Source organism: Macrobrachium nipponense, chromosome 31 (assembly GCF_015104395.2).
Source record: "Macrobrachium nipponense isolate FS-2020 chromosome 31, ASM1510439v2, whole genome shotgun sequence".
Taxonomy (NCBI): Eukaryota; Metazoa; Arthropoda; class Malacostraca; order Decapoda; family Palaemonidae; genus Macrobrachium; species Macrobrachium nipponense.
The window spans coordinates 55,372,695-55,386,717 of record NC_061093.1 but is presented as its reverse complement, the minus strand read 5'-3'; the positions used below and the strand labels follow the sequence as shown (position 1 = coordinate 55,386,717).

The window sequence follows — 14,023 nt, the reverse complement described above, 5'->3', positions numbered from 1 at the left end:
TGTCGACGAAAATTTTGCCCTTACAAGCAAGCTTGTGCATGCAGGGAATAGCACCAGGTGTGGCTGTGAGCACTGTTTTGGAAATTACAGGGGGACTGGCACAAGTTGAATCTGGTACTGATATAATGTATGTGAAAGGAAAGAGGTTGTTAAACTAACTCGGGTGTTTTAGAATGTATAATAGCATAAAGGTGGCTGATTTGATTGATATTATATAAATATGGGTCCTTGGCTAGAGGATGAGGTAATTGTTTTGTTAGAAATAGGTTAAAATTGTTGCCATTTTTAACCTTTTTCTGTCAAGGTTTGTGAAGAGAAAAGGGAAGCTGAAATGTTTGAACAGACTTCTAAGTCATGTATGTGGTATAAACATTATGTCAAGAATTCTTGGCTGACAGTGTCTTAGTGCATGGAAATTGATGGGCTACAATTGATGCATTGTTTAAAAATTTTCATAGTATTGAATGTAGGCTCATGCTGTTGTTTTTTCATCTTGGTAAAAGGAAAACTAAACATCTAGATAGGTAATATTTGAAATATGGAATAACAATGTATGTCACAGTTATGTTTTGTTAAAACTTGGCACAAGCTTGACATCCCAAATGGAGCTAAATAAAACTGGATTAAAGGTTAAAATTCACTCAGTAGAGTCACTATAAACAAGGTAAACTACCTGCATGTTGAACATTTTTACAAGTATAAGAAAGTAAAATGTAAAATTCTGAAGAGCCTAATAATATAAGAAAGTAAAGTGTGAAATTCTGAAGAGCCTAATAATAGAAAGCAGCATATCACAAAGTTTCCACTTTGATTACATTATTCTAGTCATAGTAAGATTACTGGCAAGCCCTTTTAACGTATAACAATTTTAGGAATATTTACTGGTACCCATTTAACATAATGCAGTTTTACTTTTGTCATTAATGATGTTATCGTCAAGATCAGGATTGTTGAGATTGAAAATACTGGTAATAGTACCGATATAGTACCTCACTGAAGTTACTGCTCACATGTTAGCTCGTCTGTTTATTCTGCCAATACTGGAATGAAACTGTGACTAAATATATTATTATTATATATATATATATATAGATATATTATATATATATATGATATTATCTGTATCTATATTTCTTTATTATTCTTTTGTTTACTTAATCTTTTACCAAAGAATAATTTATATTTTTAATTCAGAGGTTGTGTACCGCATTTTGATTACTGTGTAGCAAAGATAAGCTTCTTCTGGGGGTTAAGTTGGGCCAATGAAAAAATAACTTGTCGTTTAGGATGCATGGAAAATCTCCGAGTCTAATTTTAGGGGAAAAGTGGTGTCTTCAACTGGAATATGAGAGTCTTATTATGTCTGTTCTGGGGAGGTCACGTATTTCTTGGTGTTTATGAATTACTTCACAATCGTGTAACTCCTTGAGCTTCAAATACCTACTGATTGGGATTTATTTGCAATTTAGGGTTGGCTTCCATGCTGGTGACATCTGAATGTTGGTTATTCTATTCTGTTCCTATTTTGAGTGGTTGAAAATCTTTTAATTGTTTTGACGTATCACTTCATCAGTGATTAGTTTCAATTTTCGGGTTTTAAAAGATGTAAAATACTCATACTAAGTTCCTGTAAGAAGTCTTGTCACTAAAGTTTTCCAAGAAGGAAATGCAGCAAAAGTTTCCAGTCAGGTATGATCCATTTTATTTGTTCTTATTTTGAAAGAAATTCATCTAGTAGTTGAGAATGAGAAGTAAAAGTTTAGACTTTTATTGTTGACTTTTATTTTTTTTACTGCAGATCAGTTGAAGTGTAATAATGAATTGGGATTTATAATTAAGGTTTTTCTGTGATGTAAACACTATAACACTGCTGAGATACAGTTTGGCAAATTATCAGATAGAAACTCAGTGTCACATAGTGCGTGTTTATTCTCTTTGGTTCGTATTTTTACATAGGTTTTGTACAGGTTAAATGTTTTACTAGTCATATCATGTACAGGTCAAATGTTTCACTAGGCAGATCATGTACAGGTTAAATGTTTCGCTAGTCAGATCATGTACATTTTAAATGTTTCGCTAGTCAGATCATTTACAGGTTAAATGTTTCGCTAGTCAAATCATGTACAGGTTAAATTTTTCGCTAGTCAGATCATGTACAGGTTAAATGTTTCGCTAGTCAAATCATGCACAGGTTAAATGTTTCGCTAGTCAGATAATTTACAGGTTAAATGTTTTGCTAGTCAGATCATGTACAGGTTAAATGTTTTGCTCGTCAGATCATGTACAGGTTAAATGTTTCGCTAGTCAGATCATGTACAGGTTAAATGTTTCACTAGTCAGATCATGTACTATATGAATAGTGCTTTTGCAGAAAGGGGTTACTAAATTGCACTTGAAGATTTTTAAGTGTGATGTGCCGTTTCTTGTCTGTGAATGTGAGTTAGTATTATTATTAATAGGGCTTAGTTTTTCCAGACCTCTGAGTCTTAAGTAGACTCTTCCCAGGCTGGTTCTCAGGGATTAATCCTGAGAATAATGTGAGTTAGGCATTATAGTACAAACCATATCAGTATCATGGCTCTTGTATTCGTAAATGTGCAATGTAAGGTCTCAACAAAGTTGTCTTCAGCTAGGGTAAAATTGTCTATTGTAGTAGAGAAACTGCAGTGTATAAATTTTGGGATTATAGTGTATTTCAGCACTAGGTAGTATATTATTAATAAGATTGTGGATTCCTATTTTGCAGCTTGAAAGTATGATAATTCGCAATAGTACAGTGTTCCCCCGTATTCGTGGGGATGCGTACCAGACCCCTCGCGAAGAGCTAGAATCCGCGAATATTTGTAACCCCTTTATATAAATATGCTTGAAACTGTCTATTTTGTTAGTTAAAACTTAATAAAAACCCACTAAAAATGTTTATACCTGGTTTTTTAATAGTTTTATCACAAAAAGTGCATTTTATGATGAAATTGAAAAAAAAAAAACAGGAACTTCTTGATATTTCTCAGCGAATGATGGGTAGATATGGTACACAGAGAAATTTGCGAATATGTGAGTCCGCGAACGGCGAGAATGCGAATACGGGGTCCACTGTAAAACAAAATTATCATGATCATTTTTGCTATTTTTAGTTACATTCTTAAGGCTGGGTTTAATGTTCTTATCCAGATCATAATTTTAGTAAATCCTTGCTACAGTAGTTGTAATGTATATTTATTTTTTTTTCTTTATTTTTTTTTATTACAAACAAGAGATGAATCAAATAGTAATGGAAGCCAGTGGCTGTATTGTCAGTTTATGCTGGCCACATTGGTTTTAATAGCAAATTGTCAGTTTGTATCTGAGGACTAAATAATCATATTTCTATGATTTGTCAAATGGTTTTTGTGTGTATTGTTTATGTGAATTTTGAGATTTCTGTTTAGAGGAAGGGGGAAGTAGTACTGACTTATATTTTAGAGGAGGGGGAAGTAGTACTGACTTATATTCTTTTAAATGTATTGTGTTATTTCCTCAAGAAAATGAACAATATCATTAGCATTGCCATTATTTTGCGGCTCAAATTCATTGGACTAATGTGAGGTAAGAATGGTTACCAGGTAAAAGTCAACAAAATAGCCTGTTTGTTTTCATTAATTGCATTACGGTACTGGTAAATGGTTACACTATTCAGTGTCATGTCGTGTTGAATTAGTTGGGATTAGTCTTACCTACTGGTTAACTTATATACCCGCAGCGATAGGTGAGTCGGCATTCAAACAGAAGATCAAATGACTGTCTAGTACACCTGTTCTCCACCAGGTGTGTTTTGAGTGTTTTAGCTCGACAGAATTCTCCTTGCCGCCTTTGTATATAGCTGTTTGTTGTTATTTCTTGGCTGTTCGCTGCTGTCACGGTACTGTACATTTATTTTTCTTAGGATCCCCCCATTGGAATCAAGGCTAAGAACATCAGGTTCTGTATGAATGACTATTTTGTTAGCAGGAGGTTTATTTTTTAGGAGATACTGTTCACACTGGCTGCAGTGATATGTAGTGTGATCTTGAGAATAGGTGTGAGGATGTATGGATTTTCGTAGGACTTTCTGCTTAAGTCTGGAAGTACAGATAGTCCCCCGGTTATCGGTGGGGATTCTGTACCCGAGGGGGTGCCGATAGGTGAAAACTGCCATTAACCAAAACTTGGCAATTTATGGTGCTTATGGCGCAGATAACCAGTTATCGGCACTATAAGCACCATTATGGCGCTTCAGTTAGATATGTTATGGCGCTGGTAACCGGAACTCTGCCTGTTATGGCACCATAAATTGCCAATTTTAGCACCATAAAACCGGATCGCCAATAACCGAGTCTGCTGATAATCGGGGACTGCCTGTATATTGTATAAGAACCTCCCTTTATATCATAAAGGTAGTTATTTTTAGTGACTGTCATTTCATAGGGCTTTTGGACCCAGGCACAATAGTCTCCTCATGCTGCTTCTGTATCATTATGGTTGAACTAAAGTGTTTTTCTCCTCAAGACTGCTTTTCACTGCACACGTATGAGAGCCTTGCTTCCTGTGTGGAATCCAACTTTTAGTGGTAGTAAGATTCGGAAAGGATTCCAGATCATGTAAGAATGTTTTGGGTTTTATGGAAGAAATAGTTAGCTCGATTGGCTGAGCAGATTGTCTGGCTGCAGTACCCACAATCCTCTTCTCATTGTTGGAATCAGCTATCTTTAACAGTAGGTAAGATTCATCACAAATACTGTAATGCGTATATATAAATTTTCGTAATAAAATTTATATGGATACTTTCCTACTGTTAAAGTAGACCCCACCCAGCCTCCCGACGACTTAGTGGGCTGTCAAGAAGAATTGTTGAGCTAAAACAAGAAACACACCTGGTGGGAGAACAGGTGTACTAAACACTCATCCAGGCAGCCTTTCAGTCTTTTGTTTGAATGCTGTCTTGCCTATCGTTTTGGAGATATGAGCTAACTTTAACAGTAGGTAAGTATGCAAATAATAAATTTTAAAAATTTATTTTTTCAGATGTTATCTGATGCCAAAAGAAATAAATAAATGAACTTGTAGACTTGTAGACAGACAGACTGTTTTGCCTTAATAGTGAGCCGTACCCATATCCGTTGATTTTAATTTGATACCTGTATACTCTACCTTCTTGCTTATAAATGTTTAAGTATTGGAAAGCATGAATAATTTGCCTTCTAAAATTATAGTGATTCTGGTTTCTGCTAAAAGGTTTTCATAGCAAAAACCTTTCCCTTGGCTTAAAGTTGCTTTTCTCGGGTTAGTTCTTTAGTCGTAATTCAGAAAAAAGCAGCTTTTCATTTTGCATAGTTTATTTTGAGGTATGTGTAGTACTTATATAATTAGTACCCTGTAATTCCATTAGGTTGTTTGATACCAATTATGTTAATGAACTAAACCAATGAATTGTTTTGATATGCAGCACTGAACTTATTTTCGGACTGTTTTCATCATGCTGCTGTTAGTTATATGTTTGCAGATGAGGTGAATATAGCACTTCCATTTTCTGTTATTAAATAGCTTGGACGTGCTTTTAGTTTTGAATAGCACAGAAATCTTCAAAATATTGGAAATGATTTTTTTCGTGTAAGATAGTTTAAGTCATTATACTTGTAGTAGTTGGGAAAGATAGAATTTAAAGCTCATGATACATACTGTATAGTGAACACAGCACCCCCATGTGATGAATAAAAAGAGTATGCTTTGAGTATGCACCATGCTACTTTAGTTAGAAACTTGAAAGAATAATTAGAAGTTTAGAACAAAGATTTTGTAATTTGTAGGTATGTGCCTTTTGTGAAATGGATTGAAGCCATTCATGAAATATATTATTAGGTCACTTTTATTCTACATAAATTCGTTTGATTAATTTTCACATTCAAAACATGAGTGTGGATAGATGCCTTTCTTTACATTGGGATAATTTCAGGGTCAACTTTGTACTTCATATGGTTTGGTTATGTTCTCTTATAAGATGATGATAGCCAAAATTTGCCTACTGCAAGCAAATTACGTACAGTTTGTTGAAGTATGATGATAAGTAGAGTGTTTTCTAGGAAGTTGACATGTTTTATGGGAAATTGCAAAAATGAATTAAGAGGACTGCTGTAACTGGAAAATTCCCATTTGTAAATTGTATTCCTTCTTACAATATAGTAGTATTACTTTACATGGTTTTTAAGGGTTAGTGAAGAAATATGGAGTTCAGATGGCCATAATTTTTCCATGCATATTAAAGGGAGGAGAAACAATTAGAGAAGTGTTGAGTCAGAATTAATAGGTCACCAACCAGTTGGAATTCATTTGGTCAAGGATGGGAGAAAGGTCATAGATGAGGCTGTGTACCTGATGGGGTCCAAACAGAAAGTGCATATCTGGAAAAATAAAGAGAAACCAACTGGTTTCCAGTCCTGCAGAGGGAAAACCTGGTGTTAAAATAATGATTATGATTTAGTTGAGCTTTGCTGCCTTTGGCTGATTTTATGTACTTTGAGAAGTTTGGATAGGGTTTGTGATGTTATAATTGATACCTGCATTATTGATAGTATCCAGCATATGCTACAGGATGAGTGAATACCAGGCACTTTAATTGGCTAATGTTTGTTAGTTTAAGTTAAGGTCAGATTATGTATTGAGGATGGAAGTGGTTTGTGTGTGAATTTCTAGTAGTGCTTTACCATTACATTAGATTTAACTTTTGTTGTTAAGATTACAAGCTTGGACTTGATTCTATTATTGTTGACTTATTGTACTGGACTACCTTATTGTGTTCATCACAACCCCATCAATTATATTAAGTATACTTTCATGTGTCCATAAAGTGAATGGTCATGTGTCACACAGACCTCAGACACAGTGAGAATTCAGGCCCTCATTTTTTCATTGTTGCAGGGTTTCTTCATTCAGTTGATAGAGAAAATTTTTTCCTTCATACTTGACATGATTCCGGTACCATCTTTACCAATTAGGAGTTGTTTCAGCTTTGTCTGCCTTGTGACTGCTTGCACTTCCTAGTGTTCTTGTTGAACCAGGTGTTTTGGCAGGATGTTCTGGTGTTGCTGATGTGTATGCTGTTCCTGCAACTACTGAGGGTTTAAAACTTTCTTCTTCTAAGCTTCCATCACTGGTTGTCACCCTTGCCCGTAAGTCTAACTACTGTGGTGGTCCAAGTTGAGGTGCGCTTTTCTAAGAGAATTATTCTGTAGAGCAGGTCATCCAGGAATGAAGGCTACCATAGTGAAGGTTGTTTAGTAAGGTGTGGTCACTGATCAGGCAGATACTACTGCAAGAAAGGATATAATCTTGGGAGAGTATATACTTCCCAGCAAAACCTTCTGCACATGGACGCACTCTAGTGATGTTCCATTATCGTTGGAGTGAACTGTCACTGCCAGCTGTTGTGAGAAAGCCATTCCCAACGGCTTTAGCTCTCCCTGGGTTCCTTGACACCAGACAGTACATCAAAGTGTACTTTTCTGGTGACTGTCAAGGTTCCTACTCTCCATAGGATGCCCAAAGCCTCCAGAGCCTTTTCTGCTTCTGTATTTCATAAGAACACTCACTTTTACTCCTTGTTGGATAATGTTTGTTTGGTTGGTTTACACAAAAAGGATGGAGTAGGTGTACAAAATCTTCATCTTCTATAATTGCAATGACCAAAGTAAGATGGTAGATAATACTTCTGATGACCCAGCCAAGAGACTAATCGATCTCCTTCTTGTTACTGACTTCAGACATTATAGTAGATGTTGAGCTTCTTGGGGAAGTCAGTAGAACTGCTAGTGGATATAATTTCTTGATGTCTTGTTATGCACCCCTTTGCATTCCCATCTTTTGACTTAGAATCTTGTGGTATAACTTTGATTTTGCAGTTAAGCCATTTTAATAGCATTTATTTTTTTCCCTTTTTTAGGAGACATTAGTTTGTAATTAGTCAAGGTGAATCCAATAATAGCACACATTTTCCTGTAACAGGCAGTCCTCTGTTGTCAGCAGGGATTCCGTTCCGATGGCTTGACGATAGGCAAAAATCTCCAGCTCTGATAACTGGTCAATGGAAACTCTGTCATTAATGTATTAGTACCAATACTCTATTATCGCCACCGATAACCGGAAATTGGTGCATTTCGCTGCCGCTAGACAAGCCTGTTAACCGAGGCTGTCGATAACTGTGGACTGCCTGTTTTTACCTTTTTTTAAGTATTTTTTTTATTGTCTTGGCCCTCATAGCTTGAAGGTTACACTTGACTGTACGTATGGGAACCAGTCCTTAGTTCCTTGCTTATCTATTGTAAACTTGTTACCCATCGGGCAGAACTTACTAATATTGTATAGGGATTATTTGGAATGTGAATTTTTTGCATATGTTTTACCTGCACCTGCTGTGCTTAGAGTATATATTACATACCCTGTAGTTTGCTTTTTTATTTATGTCTGGGCTATTTGTGTTGATATCTGCCCATGGCTTTAAGATAAATGGAAGAACTATGAAAGGAAAAAAGTGGGCACTGAACTCTAATCTTGATGTCAATGATAGACTTTTATCTTAGGAGTTGAGTTATAAGAAACAAGGGATGTAGAAGCAAGGAGAGATTCCCAATCGTTAGATAGTTGAGTTGGAGAAAGTCGGATTTGCTGAGTACAGTGTTTTTGACATTTGTCACAGCCTCACCTAAATTGTAATTTTCAATTACAAAAGGTGTGTATCTGCTGCGATCATCAGTGGTGTCAGTGGCTCAGTAATCAGTGCAAGGAAAGTGTGTCAAAAGTTGAGATCAAGTTTTACATGGCCAGTGGTACACCAGAATAGAATGATGTTGCTATAATTTATATACATAGTAGGTAAAGATTTAGAATAATATTGGTAGAAATAATATTCTCTGGAGATGTTTATAATTTTGACAAGTTATCCTTTAAGAAGTAAAAACTTGTGTATGTTTTGTCTGTGCACAGTTTTCCTCAAGTAATTTTGCACTGAATGAATTTTTGTAAAGTATAGGTTTGCTGGTAATAAAGTATTTGTAATTCTTGGTTGGTTGTTGATCATGCAAGTGTATGCTTTATTTTGGTACAGTCAGTAATATATGAACTTAAAAAACTGTGTTTGTAGTGTAAAGCTGTCGTAACATTTAGATTGAATGTAGTAAAGATAAAATGAGTATTTTATGTATATGCTTGTTTTGGGGGATTTTGCACTTTTTGAATGAATTTTTGGTAAAGGTGACAACTGAAAACGCATGTTCTTAAGTGTAAGTAAATGCTGATTATGTAATGCAATATGGTATAGTAGAGTATGATTTTACCTTACAAGTATATTGCATGGTTTTACATTTGGGCTATGCTTTTGCACCGTGAAGTATCTTTACTAATTATACTCTCTTGTCCGTGACTGGCAGTTTATCTTTCAGGTCGTCGGGACCGGTTTCTTTTGGCTTCAGTTCGCTGGATCCTAATAAGTCGTTGAGCTCACCTGTAGACATGAGTGGGTCAAATGGAACTTTGAAGATTACATCCATCAAGAATGAATTACAAGTATGTGAAAGTATATTTTTGGTCAAATCGGTTATTAACTAGTGTTTAATTTTTCTCAGTGTCAGTGTTTAAATGGAAATTCTTCCTTGATTATTTCCCATTTGTTCCTGTTATTACCCATATCAGTATAATTGATCTCTCTCATTCTGTAACTTTCAAATGATCACCATATTCTTTGGAAACCACCTCTTAGGAAGCACAAGTTGGACCAGATACTCCAGTTGTTCAGACAGATAAAGGACAGCTAACAGATGCTATTGAACAAGCTGAACGAGGAACAGCTACAAGTATGAGTATAACTCAGTATTTTTTAACACAAAAGTAGCTAAGATTAGTTCTTTTCATATTTCATTAGTATGGTGAATGGGAATTGCCTAGAAGTTGTGGAAAGTTATGCCTCTCCAGCATCAAGTAAACAAGTAAAGTTTGTAATAAGTTTTGAATTTACATATTCTATCTTTGTCTGGTTGTTATATAGTACTGTAGTTGTGGAAACTGATACCCTTTCTATATCAATCTGGTGACATATTTTAAATTTACATCATAGAAGGAGGATGGGTTGACGGGTTTACTCCAGAATCGGAAATAATGACGTCTCCTGAAATTGAGGACCTGGAGGACATATCCATGGACACAAGTATAGGCCCTGAAGGAAGACCCCCTGGCAGGATGAAGTCCACCACTACAAAACACAAGTAATGACTTAAATCTTGCCTTTTTCAGTTTATACACACAGCTATTTATTTTCGTGAAAAGGTGTTTCAAAGGCTTAGATTTTGGCTTCTTAATTTTAATGATTTTTGAATTGGCTCTGATTTTAAAGGTTCTCTTTTATGTTATATATTTTTTTGAAAAAGGACTTCATAATTATTTTCAACTGCTAAACAAGCAAATGAACTTGGAGGTTGAATTTCTAAATTTCCCCATGAGAGAATTTTTATTATTAGTTGTAGAATAAGTGGTGAAAATTTTAAGCAAATCCCTTAAAACATAAGGTAGCAACAATCATTTACTTTGTAGTGGATCCTTATAGCATTGAGGCTCCCCTTATAAACCTATTTCAACATGAAATGCCTAGAGTGAATGAGTATCATTTGGAATGATCATTGTAAGTTGTGGTTTGTGATACATCTTTTTTTATAATTAAGTAAGCTCATCTTACTTCTTTATTGGGAACTTTGGTTCTCAACATTCAGAATACAATTTTTACTGAGATAAGTATGTGGAAGTGTGGTTATATTAAAGCTATATTTTACAAAATTAAACTTTTGAGTTTTTACCAACTTTCCTTTCAGTTTTCTAGATAACCCATGTTGGGAAAAGAAATATTATTATTTACAAAATTGGGTTCAAGCTGGGCAAAATAGTATTTATTTAACTTGGTTATATATAATTCATATTTGGTTATATATAATTCATACTCATTCATGTTTTCAGAGAAGAGAGAACGGGCAATACACTCTATCAAGAACTCCAGTTCCAGGAGCCTGATGCATTAGCAGAGATGGACGAGGGTACAGAAATCACAGGTACGTTGAAATTGTTAATATTAAGTCATTGTAGGTTACTGTACAGTATTGTGTTGGTGGGGGGGTGGAGAGAAAGTTGCCAAGATCAGAGTTTGCATGTACTAAAATTTGAACTTTTTTTTTTTTTTTTTTTTTTTTTTTTTTTTTTTTTTTTTTTTTTTTTTTTTTTTTTTTTTTTTTTTTTTTTTTTTGCTGGTATTCAGGTCTTGGAAGATTGAAATTATCCTAGTGTGTTTGTCTTTAAAGGGAACAGATAGCAAGCTAGGGTGATGAGTAGATATTTTCCTCAAATATGGTTTCTTTGGCAGTAGCCTCTCAGATGGTCAGTTCTCGCCTTATAATTCTTCACTTATGAGTTACATTGTCATGATTGCTATTTGCAAGTGTACCTTTTTAGAAGTGGTCCATTCAAGGATAATCTGTTTTAAACAGTAAGTGAAGGTTAGCTCAGACTAGAAATCATATGGAATTACTGCTAGCTGTACTAAGGGTCTTTGCTGATTATCAGGTTTTGCTGTTTATCAGCAAGCTAAACCCCTAAGATTGTCTGATAAGCTAAGGGGCTGTAGAGTATAGTACATCGAAGTCATTTCAGGAGTATATTTGTAGTTTCATGTGAATCTTTTCATGTGAAGCATAAAAATGGGAGGGTTAGATATAAAGTTAAATCCATTAGATAGGTACTTCTTTCATTGCTCTTTTAAATTCTCATTGATTGTGGAAAGAACAGAATGCCTTAATTTGAATCTGTATAACAGTAACAGTGAATTTCTTAAATAGGTTTTCTTTTAATTTGAAAACAATACATTGGAATAGTAAAGAATCTTTCAGACTGTGAGGAAATAGATGTCTTGAAATTTTATGCTAAATTTATGAATGGCAGAAACTGTTCTAGGTTGTCCTAGGAAATATCATACCTGCATACCTGTGGACTAATAAAAACATTTCCAGTATTTCAGTTCAACTCATTTTATGTCTTTAGAGTATAATTGTCACGTGTTAGATAACAAAGATCAGTGTGAGTAAGAAGAAAAGGTTTCCCGTTTAGGTTTTATCAAAGCAGAACCATTTATGGTATAGATGACAAACTAAGGTAAATAAGATAGTGATGAATGCTAACTTGTGTGTTTGAAATTATCTTAGTATGCACAGCAAGACCATATAGCTGATTTCTAGTACATATTGTGCACTTGTGTGTAAACAATCAAGCAACTAAGGATGAGTTTCTTTTGTGGTATTACATGGTGAGGCTAAATCTTTTGTGCATGCTTGACCCAAAACAGTTCATGTTGTACATCACTAGATTGTTTATGTTATGTTCTCCAGGAGAGCAGTGAGGACTGTTTACTTCTAATCTGGAAGTTGTACATCAGTAATTATCCTTTTCAGCTTGAGTGAATATCCATGAAGCTAGGTAATATAGGAGTTTGAATTGGAATGAGTTTATATAATTTTCACAATTTGTATATGTTATGATTTTCTCAGGCATGGGGGTATCTTGTTTTCCCAACATAATTCCATTTAAAGAATTAATTAGATTAACAAAGTTGAAAACTTTTGTAACTCATGCAGAACCTGCATACATTGGGTGCTCAGTACAAAAATAAGTACAGATGTCTTCTAATACCATATATTTTCTTACTTAGGGTAGTAAGGTTTTCTGAATAGAAGTTGTTTTTACTTAAGGTTGTAAGGTTTTCCAAATAGAAGTTGCTAAAACTAAATAGAAATTTAATGTTTCTCTCTCTCTCTCTCTCTCTCTCTCTCCTTCATAAATCTTGAATTTCCACCCTTTGATATCTAACATAAGAGTAACTTCTCTCTCTCATTCTAAAGTTATTCTCTCTTTTTCTGTCATAAATCATGAATAATTCCCTCTTCAAACTTAGTAAAAAAAATCTCTTTCTCTCTCTTCTGCCCTGTAAATCATTTTTATCATAAAAAAATCTGTATTTAGTCTTCCACACATGAAAATATACAGTATTAGTGAATAGATAGTGTTGCCTTACAAAAAAAAAAAAAAAAAAAAAAGCGAATTAGTGATAATTTTAGAGATACGGCCCAAAGAAAAATTTGCAAATTAGTGATAGTTTCCCCGGTGAAAAGTGAATGTGGTGTCCGCATCAAAGTAAGTTAAGTATATCTTAGTTTTACCAGACCACTGAGCTGATTAACAGCTACAAAGTAAAATTCAAAGAAGTCAGGTAGCACTGTATGTATATCAAACATATCAGATAACATGACAAGCCTATTATAATACTAAAGGAATAAAGTCTGAATGAAAAGCAATTTTATGTTGATCAGACATTTCAAAGAATGGGGTAGTATTGTACGTACGTCTACTTGTAACTTTCATATTTATCCATAGCCTTTATGTGGAAGGGGTAGTAGGTGTGTGACGGAAGCTCAGGCTCAGGAGTTTCATGCGCCATTTATTTTTTTTGTAATTCTGCTTCTTTGCAAATTTATATTAATCAATGCACTGGAGTATAAACATTTCTGTCTGAACTTAATTCAGCTTTCACTTCCACTTTTTTATGAGTAGGTTACTATGATATACATAATAATAATAGGTTAATTCATGGTGGTAAGCATAATCAGGATATTCACAAGATTTAAGTTGCTTTTTGTTTTCCCTGAATTGTAACCTTCTAATCATTGTAGGGTTTTTAACTATGATTGGATATGTTGTTGTTGTTCCTGCATCTAACAAAAACCTCATTATAGATTGTGGCATGATTAACGCCGTTTGTGTATCCAGGAATATTAAATTCAGCGAGCTATGAAAAGTAGGTTATGCAGCTTAATTTTTTAAAGGTAATGAGTAGCATTTGGTCTGAAATGAATGCCACTACCATTACTATATGCAAGTAAGGATAAAGCATTAATGTAATTTGTTTGTCCAGCCTGTTTAATTAGAGCTT

The 14,023-nt window shown here is 34.5% G+C and overlaps 1 protein-coding gene across 37 annotated transcripts in view; it reads left to right on the top strand.

The window, feature by feature from the left end:
* The window catches only part of LOC135206982 (C-Jun-amino-terminal kinase-interacting protein 4-like), a 168,526-nt gene that overhangs the window by 34,297 nt on the left and 120,206 nt on the right, over nt 1-14,023 (top strand). For 35 of the 37 annotated variants that reach the window (XM_064238557.1, XM_064238579.1, XM_064238573.1 and 32 more), the window contains exons 5-8: nt 9,435-9,570; nt 9,764-9,857; nt 10,118-10,265; nt 11,008-11,099. In XM_064238557.1, coding sequence (XP_064094627.1) covers nt 9,435-9,570; nt 9,764-9,857; nt 10,118-10,265; nt 11,008-11,099 — 470 coding nt within the window. The remainder of the gene's footprint in view (nt 1-9,434; nt 9,571-9,763; nt 9,858-10,117; nt 10,266-11,007; nt 11,100-14,023) is intronic. The other 2 variants (XM_064238562.1, XM_064238546.1) reach the window with 2 other exon arrangements.